This window comes from Abramis brama, assembly GCF_963993115.1.
Source record: "Abramis brama genome assembly, chromosome: 1".
NCBI lineage: Eukaryota > Metazoa > Chordata > Actinopteri > Cypriniformes > Leuciscidae > Abramis > Abramis brama.
In genome coordinates this window covers 12,060,036-12,076,767 of record NC_139963.1, presented here as the reverse complement: position 1 = coordinate 12,076,767, position 16,732 = coordinate 12,060,036, and the positions used below count along the sequence as shown (strand labels likewise).

Sequence of the window (16,732 nt, the reverse complement as noted above, 5' to 3'; positions counted from 1 at the left end):
GAAAGACACACGCTCAAAAGAGACTTACAGTGGAATACACATGTGGGGGTCGCCCAGAGGGGGGACCATGCACATGGAGGCACCTAGTCAAGCGCAAAAGCTGCATTATGGCAGATTGGCATAACTCAGTCGTTGACGTAACCAGTGCTGGAGGAAACTCAGAGCTTATCAGACTCACCTGAGAAGATAATCGCACGTATCCCGTCCGTGGAGAGGAATGGCGAGCAAGCGAAGACACCTGAGCAGAATCTAGTACCGGCTGGTTGAAGCGAGTACATGGGAAGAAACTGGCTCTACTCGGAGATTATAGAATCTCGCGAATGTGTTTGGTGTCGCCCAGCCTGCAGCTCTACAAATGTCTGTTAGCGAGGCGCCATGCGCTAGAGCCCAAGAGGAAGCCACACTACGAGTGGAGTGGGCTTTCACACCAAGGGGGCATTGACGACCTTGCTGCTGGTATGCCAAAGCAATGGTATCCACTATCCAGTGGGATAACCTTTGCTTTGAGAGAGCCTTTCCCTTCAGCTTCCCACCATAACAGACAAAGAGCTGGTCTGAGGTCCTGAAACACCGCGTTCTGTCTACGTAAGCACGAAGGGCGCGTACTGGGCAGAGCAGTGCCAAGGCTGGGTCTGCCTCCTCCAAGGGCAGCGCTTGCAGGTTCACCACCTGGTCTCGAAAGGGAGTGGTAGGAACCTTGGGCACGTATCCAGGCCGGGGTCTCAGGATCACGTGAGAGTTAGCCGGCCCGAATTCCAGGCACGCTTCGTCAACCGAAAATGCCTGGAGGTCCCCTACCCTCTTGATGGAGGCCAATGCAACCAGGAGCGCTGTCTTCATAGACAGGAACTTAAGCTCTACTGATTGCAAAGGCTCAAATGGAGCACTCTGCAGGGCAGTTAGAACCACTGAGAGGTCCCAAGAGGGTACGAGGGGAGGACGAGGAGGATTCAGTCTTCTCGCTCCCCTCAGGAACCTGATGATCAGGTCGTGCTTTCCCAGAGACTTACCATCAACTGCGTCGTGATGTGCGGCAATGGCGGCAACATACACTTTCAGGGTGGAGGGAGACAGCCTTCGCTCCAACCCTTCTTGCAGGAAGGAAAGCACGACACTGATCGGGCATTTCGTGGGTTCTTGATGTTTAGAAGAACACCAGTTGACGAAGAGGTTCCACTTCAACGCTTAGGCATGTCTCGTGGACGATGCTCTAGCGGAAGTGATGGTAGCCACCACCGCTGGTGGTAGGGTACTCAAACCTGCCTCGTCCCGTCCAGGAGCCACACGTGGAGGTTCCAAAGATCGGGACGAGGTTGCCAAAGGGTGCCCCGTCCCTGAGAAAGGAGGTCCTTCCTCAGAGGGATTGGCCAGGGAGGTGCTGTCGCGAGGAGTACTAGTTCGGAGAACCAGGTCCGGTTGTGCCAATACGGGGCAACCAATATGACCTGCTCCTCGTCCTCCCTGATCTTGCGCAAGGTCTGCGCAAGAAGGCTCACTGGGGGAAACGCGTACTTGCGTAGGCCCCGCGGCCAGCTGTGCGCCAATGCATCCGTGCCGAGCGTGCCCTCGGTCAGGGTATAGTACAGGTCGCAGTGGGACGAGTCGTGGGAGGCAAACAGGTCTACCTGTGCGTCCCCGAACTGATCCCAAATCAGCTGGACCGACTGGGGATGGAGTCTCCATTCTCCAGCGAGAGGCCGAAGCCGAGACAGCTCGTCGGCCACCTGGTTCAGGTCTCCCGGGATATAAATGGCTCGAAGCGACCTCAGATGCTTCTGACTCCATATGAGGAGGTGGCGGGCGAGTTGCGACATACGGCGGGAGCGTAGACCACCTTGACGGTTGATGTACGCTACTGTCGCCGTATTGTCTGATCGGACTAGTACGTGCTGACCCTTGAGCAGCGCATGGAAGCGGTGCAGGGCGAGACGTACAGCCAGCAACTCGAGGCAATTGACATGCCAAAGGCGCTGGGGTCCTGTCCAGGAGCCCGCGGCAGCATGTCCATTGCACATGGCGCCCCAGCCCGTGGTGGAGGCATCTGTTGATACAACAACATGCCGGGAAACTCCGGCCCATAGAAAACTGAGGTTCGTCCACGGGGTGAAGGTCTGACGGCAGGCTGGAGTCACTGGGACTTGGAGCGTGCCGTGTTGCCATGCCCACCTCGGGACTCGATCGCGAAGCCAAAGCTGAAGCGGTCTCATATGAAGCAATCCGAGCGGCGTTACTGCGGCTGCGGATGCCATATGCCCCAGGAGCCTCTGAAAAAGTTTCAGTGGAACCGCACTCTTGCCCTCGAACTGACGAAGACAAGTCAGCAGTGATTGCGCGCGCTCGCTCGTAAGCTGCGCGCACATGGCGACCGAGTCGATCTCCATACCGAGAAAAGAGATCCTCTGCACGGGGCAGAGTTTGCTCTTCTCCCAGTTGACCCGAAGGCCCAGACGAGCTAGGTGCCGGAGCACTAGGTCCCTGTGTTCGCAAACCTGGTCTCGAGAGTGAGCTAGGATCAGCCAGTCGTCGAGATAGTTCAGGATGCGAACCCCGTGTTCCCGGAGGGGAACAAGGGCTGCCTCGACGACCTTCGTAAAGACGCGAGGAGACAGGGCTAGCCCGAAAGGGAGAACCGCGTACTGGTATGCCTGCCCCTCGAAAGCAAACCGTAGAAACGGTCTGTGTCGAGGTAAAATGGAGATTAATGGAAGTAGGCGTCCTTCAGGTCGATCGCTGCAAACCAATCCTGCGGCCGCACACACTGGAGGATGTGTTTGGCCGTTAGCATCTTGAACGGCAGCCTGTGAAGGGAGCGGTTCAAGACGCGCAGGTCGAGGATTGGCCGTAACCCACCGGACTTCTTGGGTACAATGAAGTAAGGGCTGTAGAAGCCGGACTTCATCTCGGCTGGAGGGACAATCTCCGCGACCCAGCGGGACAGTCTGGGAAGCTCTAGCCAGGCCTCCAGAAAGTGCACCAGCGGGGTCATACGAACCACAGACGTACCGCTTTTCATCTTTTGCCGACGGCTGAGCAGCGGAGCGTCGGGGCAGAATGTGCTTGATCGCCTCAGTCTGCTTCTGGGCGGTCGAGAACTGCTGGGCAAAGTCCTCGACTGCACCGCCGAAAAGGCCGGCCTGGGATATGGGAGCGACGAGCAGACGAGTCCGCTCGGGCTCACGCATATCGGCCAGGTTCAGCCAGAGATGTCGCTCCTGGACCACAGCTGTGGACATCACCAGACCCAGGGAGCGCGCGGTCACCTTCGTCGCTCGGAGAGCGAGGTCGGTGGCGGCGCGCAGCTCATCGAAGAGCCCTGGGTCTGTCCTACCCTCGTGCATGTCACGGAGCATCTGGGCCTGGTAGACCTGCAGGATGGCCATGGCATGCAAAGAGGCAGCTGCCTGTCCCGCCGCTCTGTAAGACTTCGCCACCATAGTGGACGAAAATCTACAGGCTTTGGATGGGTGCTTAGGATCACCACGCGATGAAGCGCTTGTCGGACACATCGAGGGGAGGAAAGGCGGAGAAAGCCGACGGACGATCACGGGAAGACATGGGAGCCTTCCAGGACCGCGTGACTTCCTCATGCACTTCCGGGAAGAATGGAATTGGGGTTGGGCGGCGACGAGTGTCAGCGGCCGCTCCCAAAAACCAATCATCCAGCCGCGAGCGCACTGGATCGGATGGCGGGGACCACTCGAGCCCAATGGCCGCGGCTGCCCGGGAAAGCATGGCAGTCAGCTCGGGATCAGACTCGGGCAATGCTGGCACGCCCGAGGGTGGCAACACAGCCGAACCCTCACTTCCCGAGGACTCACGCCCACCTTGTGATGCAGTGATCGACATTGCATCCTCTTCTGGAGCTCCAAACGAAACACGCGGGGCCTCCGTAGAGGGACCAGCGGGCTCCGTTTGAACACTCGCGGGTACCGATGCTGAAGAGGGGTGTGTGGACCGTGGACGTGTCGGCGGTATGTCCCACACAGTCACCCTCAGGTCACCCCGGCCACCAGCCGAAGTACTAGCTCTCGAGGAGTCAGTAGATCGGGGTGTGGGTAGGGGGACTCTCGCTCTGGTGAGCTCATTGAGTCTCGACCGCAGCATGGAGATGGTCATGTTCCCGCAATGAGAACATGAGTCATCCACAAACGCTGCTTTAGCGTGATCAATGCCCAAACACGCTAAGCAGAGATTGTGCCCATCAGCAAAGAATACATCGCGACCACAACCAGAAGTGCACGGGCGAGGCATCTTTAAAAAGACGTGCCACGTGCAATGCTCTTTTTGTGAGAGGAAAAACTCCGCGGATGCTGAAGCGAACAGGGAGAAATCACAGAAATCTGTCAGATCACTGACCAGATCAGCAGGGTAGTGTGCACTCGCTGAAATCGCCGTCACACCAACATCGGAGAGTTCGCTCGTCTCGAAGGGATGAGAAGAATAACTCAGAATTGGCTTGCGTGGAGTGGAGAAGTTCTCGGCTCCGAAGCGAAAACATATCTGCATGTTGCCAGCGTACTTCCTTATATACCCCCTGCGGTGGGCGGAGATACGCTATGCAAATTCCGCAGACCCATGGCATTTCATTGCCATTGGCTCGTTTTATATACTCGAAGGTGATAGGCTTCTAGGCGAAACCCCAATCGTTGTCATCCGACGTAACTCGGAGTGACCACGAAAGGGAACATAACAAACAGTGTTCCAGCCAATAACCGACAAGAATGATTTTGGGGTGGGGGTTGGGGGGTTATTGCACGTGCACATGAAGGGGGGTGTGGGGAGTGGAGGAGAGAGAAGCATGAAGAGGGAAGTTAGCTAGAGGAGAGATGTCCTAGACAACGACATCGACTAACATTAAAATTGTATATTCTTGAGAATTTTGATATGGCCGACACACGACCAAAGAGACGATGCTCCGATGAAAAAATAACAAAGAATAGGGAAAAAGAGAAGGAACGCGAAGTCCCGAATTTACATCGGAAAAGCATTCAAAAGGTGGCGAGAACTACGTCGGCAGAAGGGCTTCCAATCCGACATTCAGGTGGCTCTGCTTTTGCTGGACAGGGTAAATCCAGTTTGTTTTTTCGAAATGGTTCATGATTGTTTCAGGAAGCACGGAAGGGAGGGGGAGGGGACGGGGACGGGATGAGGATGAGGGAGGGTCGAGCTAGCCTCCGTTTTGTTCGACAATACTTCGAACGTCAACAAGAAGTGACGTCACCCAGCATCGCTTAGTGCACCTTTAACTAATGTTACAAAATAAACCTTACTGTAAAGAGTTACTGAAATATTTAATGATTATTTTACTCTTTTGTCAATTATCATTAATAAAAAAAAAAAAAAATCATTATTTTATTTTTTTATCAATACATAATGACACATTAAAGGCATTTGAAAATAATGAACGCATACTTAAAACATTGCAAGGCCATTTCAGTGTCAGCTTTATTTAACAACAAGTGGTGAAATCTTCTAAAAATCCACCTCTGGAACAGTTAAATGATGCAGTGTTTCCCTTTCATTTGAACCCAGTTGTTTTAATCTCTCGGATCGTTTCTAGGCTTCAACAACAAGGGAATTAAGTTACTGGCTTAATTGCTGTAATGTGTTATTCTCTCAGGGCCAGGCCTAAACATGCCGTGTGTCATTTTCATTATCTATCTATGTAAATGGTGTCAGTGCAGAAGCATCGCTATTTCATGCTCCAAGCATATTTCAAGCAATTAGCATGTCCAATGGGTAATCGCACTATTCAAGGATGTTGCAATTCAGTTCCACAATAAATAAAGACACGTCTGCTTCAGTCAAAGCAAGAGGATGCATCTTTAGACCGTGTACCTTCTCATTTCTCATATTTATTAGTTACAGACACTGTAAGATGTGCCTCATTTCCATAATGCATATTTAAACTCATCTTTTCTCACCTTCATGTCATTCTAAAGTCTTTTTATTTTATTCTGTGGAACTTTAAATGAGATGTTGTTGAGCTGGTTATTGCATACAACAAAGTGGATTGTGATTTATACTGTCATGCTTATTTTTTTTTTTTAATCAATTATTATCAAAGTAGCCTCATTTTGGGTGAACTGTTTCTTTAATAGCTGGGCATCATTTCTCTCTCTCACTTCTGTTCACTTCTCCAGATTTCAGCCGGTTGGTCTGGTGGAGCGAATCCAGGCCATCGCCCAGAACGTGTCTGACATGGCTATACGAATGGAGCAGATTCTCAAGAAGACTAACATCCCAGGCAGAGGTGATTGAGGATTTTCTTATTGTAAGGGTTGTTGTAGAAAGAAAAAAAAACAACACAAATTGGATACTTTTAATATCAAAATATTATCAACACTGTACAAATAGGTTCCATTTTGTTGCTGTTGGGGCGGCAACCAAACATATCAAACATTTTCAATTGGCCTAATTCAGTTTCTGTGAATTGAATTTTAGCAATTGTGGCAGTAGTCTGTTAACATGGGCTCAGAAATAATATGTTGAGCCAATGGAAAAATTAAGTTTATCAAACCTTGTCGTTGGTCCAATTGAAAATTGTACGCTGTAGAAGCAATTGATTATTTCTCCCTGTCCCAAAATAAAATATGTATGAAAAACATAAATACATTAAGCAAAATACAGAACACAGACAACAGGGTTGACATTTTATCACATAACTTTATTAACAAATCAATTCCAGCACAGGAGATTTGGTGAAAATACCTCATTTTAAATAAGGAAACACACTGAATGCATTCAAGATGTCTTCTGCATAACAGGATTACTTGTTGTGACGAAGAAAACTTTAAAAAGCGGCACTGCATTAAAAACCTGCAAATTAAAATAAAAACTAACATTAATGACACATCTTCCCTGTATCACATCTGACAAGTGACAGAACAGAAGTTACTTAATTAGGTAATGAGGAAGAGACTTCAACTTTTCACAATGTGGTTTTTAATTATTTAAAAAAAAAAAAAAATTCTTTTTTTTTTTTTGGATGAGCCCGTGTTATCTATTTTTAGCAGTTGTTACCGGGGATAACATAACCATTACCCAATCAGAATCAAGTATTCCACAGAGCCATGTAATAATAGGCTATATATAATGAGTTCTTCATTCATTGTCACTGTAATCAACAGTTATTGTTATTTAATTACCTAGTAAAGGAATTGTTAATTGGTTATTAGTAAATAGTTCTCATTTTAGATTTGGTCATGCAAAATGGGAAAATGTCATAAATTAAGTGCTTTAAACCAACCTTTATTAGAGATTAATTGCATTGATATTCAGTGTTCCTTAAAATGTTTACAAATGCATTAAACACACACACACACACACACACACACACACACACACATGTTGGCATTATGACACGATAATGATTTTTATAGTACTCTCCCCTTCAAAGAAACAGAAAATAATATATACTGTATATATATTATACTATAAAACTAGTCTCATTGTGTCTATACTTAAATTAAGTATAAATTAAGTCCATTAAGTCATTTTTTGCCTGATTACATAAAACAGCAAACAAGATTGATAAACTCACCAAAAACTCTCGCCTTAGTCTCTTTATAGTGAGCCAAAATCATATTAAAAATGCTGTTTAAAATGAGCCATGAAGAGGTCTGGGCTCAATGCCATTTTGCAGGACAACACATTTGCTATTTATTATTTAATGCAACTTGATTGAACTCCATCGCAATAATGCCAGTCATCTCTTGCCGCTATTTGTTCAGTGAGGCCCTCTGTAGGTTTAGATATCTCTAAAGTTTGCCAACAGAGTTTGGTCGATTTCCAGCTGGTTTTTAGCGAGCATATGTGCAAGATGTGTGGGAGGTTTATTTAAGCTACTAATGCAAGACAAACATAATTCATACTTCTGCTCTGCCATTTGGACAGAAGGTACAATGATTCTTCTCAAACTCTGCTTACTTTAAGAAAACTTTTCTTTTTGAATCAGTGTGCTACTGAAGTTGTTTTTAATGACATTTCTGATTGTAATATTTCAGTTTTGACTTGACAATACTAAATATATTTTGATCTAAAGTCATACACTCGCCGTGTTCTCAGTTTCCAGTGACTGTGCCTGTTCACAATGAATGTGAAAATGTGACACACCGTGACAATCAATCAGAATATACTGTATATTCATGTCCAATGTTTGGAATAATTATAATTATTATTTTTGGTTACACTTTATTTTGATGGTCCACTTTAGACATTCTAGTAAACTAGTAAAGTAACTTTGCAGCTACATGTCGACTAACTCTCATTTAGAGTATTAGTAGCCTGATAGGTTAGGGTTAACAGAATAAGTTAACATGTACTTAGAAATATACTTATAGTTGTCACAGTTATGTTCATTCTGTTGTAGTTTTCATGGACATTCAGTTTGTTTTCATTAGTCACACTTTGTTTGATTTTCCTGCCACTCTTTTGTTACCATGGTCACCGTCAAGTTTGATTGTTTCAGCTGTGTATCGTTAATTACCTTTAATTGTGCCAGTATTTAAGTTCCTCCTTTTCCTCTGTTTGTTGTCCGGTCACTCTTACATTAAGGGGCTGTTTACACGACACCGGTTTCAACTAAAAACTTTTTATGCATTTTGGTCGTTCATTTAGACGACAACGGCATTTTGGGTGCCTGAAAATGATAACTTTATAAACGGGTTTCAAAGTGCAAGTCTCTGTGTAAACAACAGAAATGCAAATCTCTGAAAACAATGACATCATGCACATGCGTATTACATGTTCATTATAGGGTTTCATCGCCATCTAATGGCCTGGCAGCAGAATACTGGGGTTTTAGTCATTTTCGCGGATCCGTGTGAATGGGGATCGTTTTGACAACGGTGTCGCCTGTACGCGGAAAACTCTGTTTTAAGCATATCGTTGTCGTGTAAACTTAGCCTTTTGTGTGTGTTGCTTTACCTGTTTGCCTATTATTTGGATTCTTGTGATTAACTTCGTGTTGGAACTTTTTTCTTATGGAGTTTCCTTTGTGTCTTTTTTATTCAATCAAACATACTGTGTTTGAGAGTAAAACTAATTGTTTTGTAATAAAAAAAAATAAAAAAAAGATTGCAAAAAAGTCTTTTTAAGGCTTAAAAATAAAGTTGTTGATAAAATGATTTGCAGTGTGTGAAAACCTTTATTTTTCTTTGTGCATTTCTAACACTTTTTCATCACAAACGCACACATTTTGCTCTCTTTTTTTCTGTCTTTTTTGCCGGTCTAAATCTTTTGCTTGCGAGTTTTGCTTGCGGATGAAGCCGTGTCTCAGTGGGCGGACTCTATCAACCAGGAATGAAAGGCCCTTTTCTATTGGTCACCCTGGATTGAAGTGACAGTTTGGCCACGCCCACTACGTTTTCCCGCTGCTGCCGCGCAGTGTGTCTGTGAGAAGAGCGAGAGAACTTGTAACATGTCGAGCAACAGGTCATTTACTGAGTAAGATAATTTAATATCATAAACTCAGTGACAAGTGAACTGAATTATTCTCTTCTTATGCTCTCCCATTTAAACACTTAACGTTGGCTAAACCAGTCTGTAGTTAGTTTTACCGCTGAATAGATTTTATTAGCCAACACAACAGCAATAGCTAGCAGCCAGAGCCACCAATAGTATAAAAAATTGGTTTTAAGCCAGTTATTTTGATCTTTTGCTGTAGCGTGTCAGTAGAAAATATCAGTTGACATTTCCAAACATTCCAAAATTTGCTGATGTAACAAATATATAACATTCAGAAGCGCCAGTGCGCTCACACACACACCATCTATAGGTGGAGAGAGAGAGAGAGAGAGAGAGAGAGAGCCAGTTCAGTGAATTGGGGTTATTAGGAGGCCATGATTGGCAAGGGCCGATGGAGGGAATGTGGCCAGGACACTGGAGTTACACCCCTACTCTTTACGAGAAGTGCCATGGGATTTTTAATGACCACAGAGAGTCAGGACCTCGGTTTTAAATCTCATCTGAAATACGGTGCTTGTTACAGTATAGTGTCCCCATCACTATACTGGGGCATTAGGACCCACACAGACCACAGGGTGAGCGCCCCCTACTGGCCTCACTAACAGGAGGTCTCCTATCCAGGTACTAACCAGGCTCAGCCCTGCTTAGCTTCAGTGGGCATCCAGTCACATTGATCACAGATTATAATCACTGTTATTTCTTTACTTAAATTATTTAACTTTTGGTGCTCTAGAGACATAACAGTAGCAAGTCACACTGCGACAGGCGGATTCTTTTCTGACAGTCAGCGTTATCTCTACTTAAGATTAAATATGAATAAATATGAATATGAAAATACACTTACATAACAGACATTTTTTTAAAAACGGCTTGGAAAAATATCTATAAAAACCTGTCTTTCTAGATAAGTGCATGTTATACAATTGAATCATATATATATATATATATATATATATATGAAAGAAAACATGTAAAATAATTTATAAAACTTAATTTATATTATGTATTTTATGTACCTATATTATCATTATAATTTGTAAGCCTAATATTGTTCAAACTCAATATAACGTCTCTCCTGCTAGCACAATCACAGTTCCAGTAATGAAATGACCTAGAAGTTATGACAGACATATGATTACCTAAACCAGACCCTTTGGCCCGACTTCACTGGTTTAGCATACTGGTTAAGTATCTAAATGGGAGAGCATAAGAAGATAAATATTCAGTTCACTTGTCACTGAGTTTATGACATTAAATCAGTTATCTTACTCAGAAAACAACCTATTGCTCGACATGTTTCAAGTTCGCTTGCTCTTCACACGCAGCAGCAGCGGGAAAACGTAGTGGGCGTGGCCAACCTGTCACTTCAATCCAGGCTGACCAATAGAAAAGGGCCTTTCATCCTGGGCTGCGTTTCCAGATAACGATGGATCTTAGCACTTACGAGGATTTTCTACGAGCAACTTTACGAACGTTCGTGTTCATTTCATGTGCGTTTCACAAAAAAACGCACTTAGCACAATCTAACGCAGCTGTGCTTTAAGTGCTACTTAAGAGTCGCTGTCCGTTTGCCAAGTGCTGAAATGTCACCTTGTAGAATGGCTGGTAATTGTAGCACACGTTTGTATTTTGAGATGTTTGAGCAGTTTCTATGAGGCCAATAATCTATAAAAGCACAAACCTACGGGTGGAGACACCAGCAAAATGGCCGAACCAAAAAAACATTTTTCAAAAAAGAGGAGATTAATTTTATTTAAGTGGAGCTATACAAACGTATTATTTTCAGCAGGTTTAAGGACAGTCATACAAATAAACAAAAACAAAAAAATCTGAGAGGATATTGCTACAGAACGGAATTAAACGGGGAATTAAAAGATCAGAGAAGGAGGTCAGGAAGAAGTGCAGGACTCTGCCAGCCTTGCTAAAAGGAAAAGGGCTCTGCAGAGGACCACATTTAATAAAACAGGTGGTGGGACCAATGGGTCTTCCCTTCTCACAGCAGAGGAAGAAAAGGCCTTGTCAATACTTGGCCAACCAAGAAATGGCTGGTTTTCATGCACGTCAGCAAGTCATTGACAGTTTTAAAAAAAAAAAAAATGTTATTCATTTAATTTAGGGTGTATTCACACGTCTTGTTTGGTTCGATTGAAACGAACTCAAGTTCGTTTCCCCCCTTGGTGCGGATCTTTTGGGCAGGTGTGAATACAGCACTCGCACTCGGGTGCGGACCAAACAACCGTACCGAGACCCGGCTGAAGAGGTGGTGAACATGACCCGACCCAATTGCAAAAAGCACTGTGCCTTTTTTGACTGGGTCATATTTTTGAGCGCTTTTCAGATAGCGCTCGAACACCGAATTGATTCCTGTGGACACATACACCCAAAATGATGTTAAAAAACTCGTCTAAATACCCGTCTCAGCAAGTATTCTCTAGGTTATTTCATAGCTGAGAAAGAAACAATAAAAAGATTTTTTTTTTCTCGGTCCGTGCACTCGGTCTTAAAGTGACAGCAGACACCCAATATTCCTACTGTTGTCTGTGTCATTAATGTTAATAAATAAAATATAAAAAAAAGCTTTAACAAATATTAAACTATATTTAATTTCTACAGTGAACAAATAGTGTTATTTTACATTTAGGCTTAATTATTAATTTCTGTATAGGCTAGCTGAATACTACTGTTAGACTTTGTAACTTTGTTATTTAGTATTCATCTCTGCTTGTAATTTGTGTATCTGTTCTTATTGTATTACTGACTGTTCACTTGTTTTTAATAATGTTTGAACTAAATCAGTTTAAAGCATGCTCTCTCCGCCACAACTGTCTTGCAGCACATCTTCGTCTTCGCAAAATGCTAAGTACAACATCGTATAGATGACATTGTATCATATGATGCTCATGAGTTTCTTCATATTGCGTTAGTAGCTGATGACACCAAATCAGTAAAAGAATAATTTGTGTAATTGCACTACGAAAGATCTCCAAAATTGCCTGTTTTTGCACTTCCTGCTTTTCCCTGCTTGATAATCTCTGTCCAGTGAATGGACGACCTTAGCACACGTGTGGTTTTGTTTACAACTTTTGGTTCACTTGCAAAAAAGGCAGTGTGACAGCAAACCACACCAAAAAAAAAAAAATCATGTATCAACCATGTATTTGGTCCGAAAGCAAGTGAACTAGCGGACTTTCCTGGTGTGAATACACCCTTAGATTAAAATTATTAAATGAAATTCTATTTTTTTTCTGCCCTTTTTAATTATTTCAGACATGCATTTAAACAAAAAATGAGTAATAAAGTGTACAATAACGTACAATCAAAACCTTATATTATAATCACATTGCATTTGAATAAAGTTAAAGGTGTAATCTGCCGGTTGTCCTGGAGGTGTCCTCATAAATCTGTCTTCTTACGATGCACTTGGGGATGTACGATTACTCCAGAGCACTTGTAGATCTACGATGATTTTCAAGTGCTACTTAAGTTACGATGCTTTTGGGAAACAGACCGTAATATTAAGATCAGTCGTGCGATCGTTTTTACGATCTACTTAGGCTTACGATGCTTTTGGGAAACGCATCCCTGGTTGATAGAGACCGCCCACTGAGAAACGGCTTCATTCGCAAGCAAAACTTTTCAACTTGCAAGCAAAATATTTAGACCTGCAAAAAAGACAGCAGAAAAGAGAGCAAAATTTGTGCGTTTGTGATGAAAAAGTGTTCATAATGCACAAAGAAAAATAAAGGTTTTCATAGATTTACACACACTGCAGATCATTTTTTTTTTATCAACTTCTTTATTTTTGAGCCTTAAAAAGATAAAAAAAAAAAATTTTGCAATCTTTTATTCATTTTTTTTTTATTACAAAATAATTAGTTTTACTCGCAAACCTTGTGTTTGATTGAATAAAAAAGACAAAGGAAACTCTTCATCTTCTTCATCTTCTTCTGTTTGCCTGCAACCACCCGTGACAAAAGTCAGTATGTATTTTTTGAGCATCAAAAAATGTATTTTGTATTTTTGATGAGCATCAAAACTGACAGGCTACTAATACTCTAACGGCTAGTTAACATGTAGTTGCAAAGTTACTTATAGTTAGTAGAATGTTTAAAGTGGACAATCGAAATTAAGTGTTACTAGATGTATTAATGATTTTGAAAGAAGTCTCTTATGTCCACCAAGGCTGCATTTATTTGATCAAAAATACTGTAAAAACATAATATTGTGAAATATTATTAGAATTATTGTAATAACATGGAACATTAATTGATGAGTTATTGATAATGGAGCACCAATAACAGCAGATTAGATTATATGAAGATTATAAAGAGGGTCACGTGACACTGAAGACTGAAAACTGATCTTTAAAATTATAATAATATTACACAATGTTAAAGTTTTAGTGTATTTTTTAGCAAATAAATATAGCATTGGTGACTTCCCTCAAAAAATAGCTATTTTCTTATAGATATGCCCATACAAAAGTAAAGTCAGTAATTAGACCACTTTAATACTTCAGATGTTTCTCCTAGACGGCATTGAGATCTCATTTCAAAAGAGATTTCGAAAATTTCTTTGTTGGTTTCCAAAATATCAGAGTCTGCAATCAAAGAGACTTCAATAGGGATTTCTTCAAAGTTTGGGGAGTATCAAACGCAGGATGATGGAGTGAATCTCCTAAATTAATAATCCATGGGTACAGAATACAAGAGCCAGTGGACGTCCTTTGGTTTAAGGGTTCAAGTATATCTTTTCATAATCAAGGAAAATAGCCCATAATTCCTTTCTCTGTATTGCTTCTTGATGGATCTGAAGTAGCCTGTTTCACAAAGAACAACATCTTTCTAAGTTAATTAGGCTGACTGGGACCGGCTACCAGTGAGAGATGGGAGTTTATTAATCAAGTAGAGGGGGGATGTTTGCAATTTTCTACCCTAGTGAAGAGAAAGCAGTACAGAGCTCTTAACAAAGCCCCAGAGCAAGCCTTACTCAGACAAGTACGAGATATGAGGCCAAGAGTTCACTTTCATAATACCTAATAAAGCAAGCTTAGAGGAAGTTGAGGAGATGGAAGAAGATAGGGAGGACTCTCCCAAAGCCTCATTAAAGCCGAGAGCGTTCAGATCCCACTGGTCTTCCACACCGAAGCTACTGTACTGTGGAAGAGTGTTATCAGACTGTGACTGCCTGTCCTTTCCATCTACAGGCCGAGATGGAGTTATGGGCCAGTGCGAAGTCCCGAAGGATCCTGGGTACCCGGATTGCGCCAGTAAAGTGGATGTGAGTTGACAGATTTTTTTTCAAAAACTCTCATACTCCTTTATGTCTGTCTTTTTTTTCTTCCATGGTTGCCTTGGAGGGAAACAGATTGGTGGAAGCAAACACTTGGCACCAAACAAATTGATTTCTTGGAGAGTGTTTTCACACCTGTTTCATTGATTGATGACGCTGTTTTATAGATGATGTCTCTCTTCTAATGTTGTTTATTCTAGTGCAGTTTGTCCTCGTTTTAAAGAAACCATGAACACGTCTCCCTCTCAGTGTTTGGCCACGAGAAACCTAGAGTGCATTTACAATATTTTATATATGGAGAGAGCTTATCTAAAGTCATGGTCTTGTAACAAATTAAGTCAAATCTCTACTCAAAGAGTATTAAAACCATTCATAACAATTAACAGGGATCCAATTAACAGGCTCCCTGGAGTCCCCGCACCCACCTCTCTACCATGCTCCATTTAGATAAGGATTAGGACAAAATCATAACTTAGCAGAAGATAGTGGTTTACATCAAATGTCTCATATCAATCATTTAACAATCTCTATGGGCACAATACTACATAAGAAACACGGTCGTCTGTCTGTCAGTCAAGGAAGCCATGAGAGCGGGGAGCTGTAGATCCATGGTTCAGGAGACTTAAATACAGCGCCAATCACTCCAGTCACCAATCAGGTCACTCGTTAGCAGCTCCACCTGTGAGTCATTACAGTGAGAGTAACGAGAGAGAGAAGGAAAAACACGCCAGGGAAAACTAGACCACGAATACACATCTTCCCCATGAACAACACAAAGTAAATACACTCCCACGTAACAGTCTTTAAAACACCACATAAAAATCATTAAACACTGAAATGTTCTCTGTCTTGCCTTTGGTGCTCGTTGGTCATTTTTGACTGAAATGTTTACAATTTTCTTTTCTTTTTTTTTTTTACTTCATTGGAATGGTACAAAACTTGGTAAAGGTTTTGGCACTTGCTACGTGAACACACACACACACAAAAAAAAAAATGATTTGAAAAGGTTAAATGGTCCTGTAGAAAAATAGTCACACTTGTACTCCTCGCGATCACAAATGATCGCATTGAAAATTAATGAGAGACAAATTGTATCTAGTGGAAGCGTTTGGTACTGCAGCCAAACAAAATCTTACTGAAAGCTATTTTTTTTTAGATATCAGGCTCAAATTTGGAACACAACTTGTTTAGATTTATGGCTTTGATTTTCCTGCAGTTTTAGAGTAAAACGTGATTTTGAAAATATATATTTCATATAAAAATTTAAATTGTATGTTTGAGCATTTTTTATAACAATGCACGTACATTTCTGTAAGTTAACTTTTTAAAACTTTTTTCACCTCAGCAATAATCTATCAAGAGTCGTCTTTGAAAGAGATCAAACTTAAGTCTGTGCTCTAAAGCATTCAAGATTTACGACAGTTTAAGCTGTCTATGCTAAAAAAGTGAAATGGATTATAAATACAGCATAAATATAATTTAGTATAAAAAAAATCCCCTAAAAATACAAAATATTAAATAAAAAAACATTATCAAACTAAAATATAGTACGTTCATTTCATTGACAAAAAATAAATAAAATATTCTGTCATTTTTGACCGCCACGTGAAGAGCAACAGAGGGTTAATTTTATATTGCTAGTAGAATAATAACAGATATATTGTGAATACTGGATACATCAGCCAAATGTGCCATGTGACCAGATGAGTTTATCTGTCCTTTCACACCAATGCAAATATTCAGTACAAAAAAAAAAAAAAAAGATATTGAAAGAAACAATGCACATTGTTTGTGGTGAACATCCCATATGAGAGCATTTGTTGGCACTAATGCACTGAAACCAGCATTGAAGCCAAAAGCACATGCAGCTGCTGTCGTGTTCGTATAAGCCTGAACATTACTTATAAAATTCATGAACTCTTTAGTTTCCATGAAACAGATGCGTAACCTCTGATAAGCAATGTGTCTACAT

The 16,732-nt window shown here is 42.2% G+C and overlaps 1 protein-coding gene across 1 annotated transcript in view; it reads left to right on the top strand.

The window, feature by feature from the left end:
* mgat5b (alpha-1,6-mannosylglycoprotein 6-beta-N-acetylglucosaminyltransferase B) overlaps nt 1–16,732 on the top strand; it is a gene marked incomplete at its 5' end in the record, with an annotated part of 135,946 nt that overhangs the window by 41,481 nt on the left and 77,733 nt on the right. The window contains 2 exons of the mRNA XM_084111143.1: nt 6,144–6,253; nt 14,675–14,748. Of these exons, the coding sequence (XP_083967269.1) occupies nt 6,144–6,253; nt 14,675–14,748 (184 nt within the window). The remainder of the gene's footprint in view (nt 1–6,143; nt 6,254–14,674; nt 14,749–16,732) is intronic.